Source organism: Pectinophora gossypiella, chromosome 11 (assembly GCF_024362695.1).
Source record: "Pectinophora gossypiella chromosome 11, ilPecGoss1.1, whole genome shotgun sequence".
NCBI lineage: Eukaryota > Metazoa > Arthropoda > Insecta > Lepidoptera > Gelechiidae > Pectinophora > Pectinophora gossypiella.
In genome coordinates this window covers 14,115,434-14,121,433 of record NC_065414.1, presented here as the reverse complement: position 1 = coordinate 14,121,433, position 6,000 = coordinate 14,115,434, and the positions used below count along the sequence as shown (strand labels likewise).

Sequence of the window (6,000 nt, the reverse complement as noted above, 5' to 3'; positions counted from 1 at the left end):
TTTTGCCAAATACCACCCTTTATAACTGGGCTTACAAACTTGACCCAATGGCGTGTCTATTAAAAGAATACTTATGGTTGTCGAACGTTCGGCGTCTGCGCATCATAGCTTCACAGCGACGGCCCTGGGGCAACTTTCTCTCTTACAGCCAGTTACAGCATCGGATTGCGCACGCTTCTTGTTAACGCATTCGGTCACTTTGTGCGCAAGCGCACGCCGACGCCATGACAGCCGCGCGCGATTCCAAATTCAAATCCGACCGACCGATTTAAGAACAGTGAATTTATTAATTAATTTTCTTGAATTTATTTTATTTGAATTAATTTAAAATGGTCGAGTGCGACTCTGTTTGATTTGTGTTTGTGTAAGTGGCAGTGTCTGTGTTATATGGATTTCTGGGTTTGGGATATGATCCTAGATGCTAATATACCTACATTTACCTATGTAGTTACCGGGTCAGAGCCCACTGTGCACATTTCTCCGGTCGCATAATTAATACCATCTGAGGCATTTTTTAGTAATAATTTACTAAACGGGTATTTAGGAGATTGTATGCTTCTTAAGTCGTGTTCTGTATTTCTTATCCTGTTTCGGTCAAGTAAAAGAAAAATAGAAAATGTCTTTCTGAGAAAATGCTACTCACAATTAGTAATATCAAAATACTTTTCGCGTAAAATATGCAAAGTAATTAATAAACTAAATATGTTCCTTATGTATATCAAGGAGGATATCAATTTAGGTTATATACCTATTATATAATTATATACCTTTACTGCTCATTAAAAAAAAAAAACATAATTTGATTCAATAAAACACACGAATTTAATTAAATTTTAAATTTGGAACATTAACATTTTAAGAGTTAAAAATCTTATAATACCCACTGTAAAATTATTTTTAATTAATTAATAATAATATAATTAAATACACTCGTATTTTGTATAATATATGTGATAATCCTTACGAAACATAAACTTGCGAGATGTTCCGATTTTTTTACGACAAGTGTTTTCCTTATATAAGTGTATAATTTCGAAAGATCCTTAACAATGGACATTTGATTTGACAAGAGGTTAATTTATGACATACATGACATGACAAATACTTGCACACACAGGAAATACAAAAATACAAACAATTAAGAGAAATAGAAAGAGTACAATAGCAGGCCTTTTATTTATTAGCTTCTTCCTCAAGTATTTTTTGTTTTATGTAACTGCAGAGAGGATATTGCGTACGATTGGAACCGGCTGAATTGTGTGCATGTGTAATGATAAAATTCAGGCCATACGCGTGATAACCGTAATAACTACGAGTAGGTATAATACCGGAGACCGGTTAATTCATTTTTGATTGAAGCCGTAAATTATCGAGTTAATAAGAGAAATTTAAATCGAAAACATTTCTGACTCGGACGGGTCTTGTCAAGCCGGGACGAGTGTGTTAACCATTACACCACCGGGTCCACCTGTCTATGCGAAATTCTTCGATCTAATGTATCGTCATTAAACCGACGCGATGGAGTATCGAGTTGTTCCCTGAAAGTTTATGTTTGTGATGAAAAATCTCCGGCCAAATCTACAATAATTCTCGTCAAAAAAAAAAAGATGAATTATCGTACACATACACCTGCATCATCACTAGTTTAAGAGCCACGCTCTTGTCCGTGTAGCATTCTCCATGCTGCTTTTTACGGAAAATAGGGCAATGGTTTCCCTCTTGCTTTCCGCCCCGCAGTACTCTGTCTAACGCGAGTGGGATGCCGCCCAGAGTAGTCTATTTCAAAGCCGTACTAGTGTCCTGTTCCCCGCCTCTGAATAGTACTGACAGTTACTGCTGCCCTCTGTCAGGTTCCAGGTTACAGTCCCTATTTCTCGCCTCTTCCGTTCGGCATTGCCGTACCATTGGCTCCCATCTACGCCTGTGTAACCATTGAGGTCTTCACCCGTATTCCTAGGTAAGGGATACGTGTCTGCATATAGTCATCAATTTACAAAACGAACTTTACTAAGTGATTCAATCTAAGTATCCACAGTGGAGCATGGTGGAGAATGCTCCATATCTATTCCAATCGAAGAGGGAACATACATATATATATATATATATATATATATATATATATATATATATATATATATATATATATATATATATACATACATTCACGCCTATTTCCACGGGTTGGATACAGAATATAAGCAGCCTTTGTAATGCAAGAGACCTCAGCGCCTATTTGTTCGGTCAAATAGTGAATGCCATCCGAGGCTAAGTCACGTCAAAAAAGCGCGTAAGTACGCGTGTTTTTGTACGCGTGAGACCCGTCTCAAATGTCCCGTCATTTTCCATATTATAAAATTGTTATGATACGAATTTGAAATATATGACTTATTTGTTCTTTTATTAAACTAGTGGCACGTTGTGATGGCCGGTTTAACATACTGTAGCTGCTCAGCAATACAGTCACCTATTGTACTCATTCTATTTTTTTTTTGTTTTACATTTTCCTGTTTGTGCAATAACGTATTTATTACGAGTATGTTACGTTATGTTATGAATTACCTACCTATATAAATTAGCTCCGTCAATATACGTAAGGTATAAATAATATAATAATACATATATAATTGATTCGAAATTTAAAGAGTATAGAGTAAAGAGTATTATATACTTACTTATGTACTCACACTCTAATTCTATTAATTTGGTAGTATAATAATCTATGTACACTATTAACGGATATTTATGGAACACGATGTTCGCGCCTCACCCAACAGGGTCCACATAATACCAGCGTCGTGGTTCACGCCGTAACTTGTGCTGAGTGAGGCCCTTTTATCTCAGGACATCCACCACTACCTTATGATAATTTCGACGAACATCCGTTTTGCTATTTAAAATTTTAATTTTTGCTTGACACACGTGGAAACGATCATAATTGCGTGGGCGTGCCGCTAATTTAAGAATAGGAATATTTTATACGTGCAAATAAGATCATATCCCAACCCAATCCTATAGTTTCGCGTGAACCATGCATTGGAGGTGACACGATGGGGTTCAAATGGTCTATGGTACAACTAGTGCTGTTCCTGGCCTGGGCGTTGCAATACTGTACCTTTGGGAGCCCGTTGCTATGGTACTTCTTGGCCACTTGCCTGGGCGTTGCTTGTACCCTGGCCCTCACTACGTATGACCACGACTACTGGGCAACACGGGGGGTCTTTGCCCCCCCAGCGTGGCCCCTAGTAGGCCACATCGCATCCGTGGTCACCTTTAAGGAGCAAGGCGGATTGTGCTTCAAAAGGATCTATGATACGTATAAGAATGAAAGGTTTTTGGGTAAGTGGCATTATGTAATCTTTTCAAACACACTTCCCCGTAAAGTAGCTTTAATTGCACCGCTTTTAGGTATATAAAGCAGCTTATTAAGACTGCTTAACATGCCTTCCAAGCACGGATCATCTTACTTTCTGACTATCGGGTCATCAGCGTGCAATGTCCTATCTCCTAACCAAACTATGGATTACACAGCGAGAGATTTTGTGTTATGTCCCCACCGGGATTCAAACCATGATTATTGATAACTCGCCCTGGCTTCGCTCGGGTGCAATGCTGAGGAAAAAATGAAATTATTTACGACATCACATTAAAAACTTCAAGAATAACAGTATTTGTCCACTATTTAATGGATGTTATTATACATATAAACCTTCATCTTAAATCACTCTATCTATTAAAAAACCGCATCAAAATCCGTTGCGTAGTTATACAGATTTAATAGGGATATAGGGACAGAAAAAACGACTTTGTTTTATACTATGTAGTGATACAGACATCCCGTGATCATGGCACTTGCAACAGTGTTGAAATATCGGGAGTCTCATATCCCTGACTTTAACGCGGTAATAACCCGGTATGTTCGATATGTACAACAACAAATATGTGTCATATTTTTTAACAATTTACCAGACAATTTAAAGAAATTACTTAAATATCAATGAAATAAATGGTTAGACCAAATTGGAGATGTCCTTAGAAATAAAGGTTGAGTACGATCTACTCTGAACCGGCGCGGGCGTGCGTGTATGAAACGATTGATGAATGTGGAGGAAGCAGGAGAAGTGTTTTAGCATCGAAGCAAATGGAATTCCATAGTCTCTGCTTACCCCAATGGTGAACAGGTGTGAGTTTACGTATGTGTTACATTTGTGTTTCTATACAATACAAATATACTTTATTGTACCAAAATAAAAATAAACAATTACAAAAGACTCTTCACTAGGTACATGGCAAATGGCGACCTTATCGCTTGAAGCGATTTCTTCCAGACAACTATAAGGCGAGGAAAAATGTCAACGGATTTTTTAACTTTAGGAATAACTATTTGTACAACCACTTGTTGAGAGTGCATACATATGCTAAAAACATGATGAGCTGATTTTTATATTGAACAAAACTGTCAGTTTATAAAAACAATAGAACATACTGAAGAAAATTACAAGTTATATAAAAAAAAACTTAGAAACAGCTGCTTAGGTTGAATACACGCACTGTTTTAATTAGAATACGATTTTTAAAGTGTTTTTGCAAGTAAATGATTGATTATGATTACAATTATTTATATTAAGTTAATAATTTATCAAAGTAGCGGCTCCTTATGATGGCTGTTTTCACATAATACATTAACTGCCTATATATGTCCCACTGCTGGGCACAGGCCTCCCCTCAATCAACCGGAGGGGGTATGGAGCATACTCCACCACGCTGCTCCACTGCGGGTTGGTGGAGGTGTTTTTACGGCTAATAGCCAGGACCAACGGCTTAACGTGCCCTCCGAAGCACGGAATCATCTTACTTTTTCGGACAACCAGGTGATTCAAGCCTGAAAAGTCCTTGCCAAACAAAGGACAGTCTCGCAAAGTGATTTCGACAATGTCCCCATCGGGAATCGAACCCGGACCTCCAGATCGTGAGCCTAACGCTCTAACCACTAGACCACGGAGGCCGACAATATAGTTAATAATCAAAATGAAACTTGATGAGTGGAATAAACAAACACCATCGAAGCATGCGACTAGTTTACCTAGAGGATTCTTGCTGACCTTTGCTTTCAAATCAACTTCATACTAATATTATATATGTGTGTGTGTCTGTCTATTTGTATATATGTTTATATATGTTTATTTGTTCGTCTTTCACGACAAAACGCAGTGAGTGAAGTGACGAATGGATGTAATTTTTTAAGTGGAGATAGTTGAAGGGATAGAGAGTGACATAGACACTTTTTGTCTCTTTCTAACCCCCAACATCATCACTAATTTAAGAGCCACGCTCTTGTCGGTGTAGCATCCTCCGTGCTACTTAGTGTTTGTGGTTTCCCTCTTGCCTTCTGCTCCGCAGTACTCTGTCTGACGCGAGTAGGATGGCGGATAGAGTGGTCTATTTCAAAGCCGTACTAGGACTTCCCACTTCCCTAAAAATGGGGGGTGGACGTTTATTCCCATTATTATTCTGATCAAAATAAAGGGAAGCTTTATAGGTAGCAACATAATTCTATGCATAATGTGACACAAATATGAAGCAATAATTATTGTTATGTTAAATATATAATATGTATTTATTGAGATTGGATTGTCTTATTAACTGAAACGCAGATTACTTCGATATGCACTGTATTATCCAAAATATCAAACCTTGTGCGTGAGAACATCGGAAGAAGAAAGTGACGGAAAGCGAGACGGCAATATATGACAGTGACAATTACGATTAGAAATTTAGTTACAATACTAAACAATTATTTTTATATATGTATATTACTTCTGCTATTACGTTGTTTTTTTTTCAATAATTATGTTCCCGAGTAATGAGAAAACTGAAAACAGGTACTAATTATCACGTTAAAAAAAAATAATCTCGCGCCATCTGCGTATTATTTTTGAGGAACATAGCCCAGAAGGATAATTAGAATTTCAGAAAAAGTTTTGATAGATAGATAGATGATAG

At 37.3% G+C, this 6,000-nt stretch overlaps 1 protein-coding gene across 5 annotated transcripts in view; it reads left to right on the top strand.

Annotated features, from left to right (window-relative positions):
* Nucleotides 1-203: 203 nt before the first annotated feature.
* Nucleotides 204-6,000, top strand: part of LOC126370551 (cytochrome P450 6B1-like) — a 139,592-nt gene continuing 133,795 nt past the window's right edge. For 2 of the 5 annotated variants that reach the window (XR_007566893.1, XM_050015455.1), the window contains exons 1-2: nt 204-364; nt 3,016-3,336. Coding sequence is in view for 4 of the 5 variants with exons in the window: in XM_050015455.1 (XP_049871412.1) it covers nt 3,048-3,336 (289 nt within the window). In the remaining variant the exon portion in view is untranslated. Of the gene's footprint in view, nt 365-403; nt 456-3,015; nt 3,337-6,000 lie in introns of those variants that run through there. The other 3 variants (XM_050015459.1, XM_050015457.1, XM_050015458.1) reach the window with 3 other exon arrangements.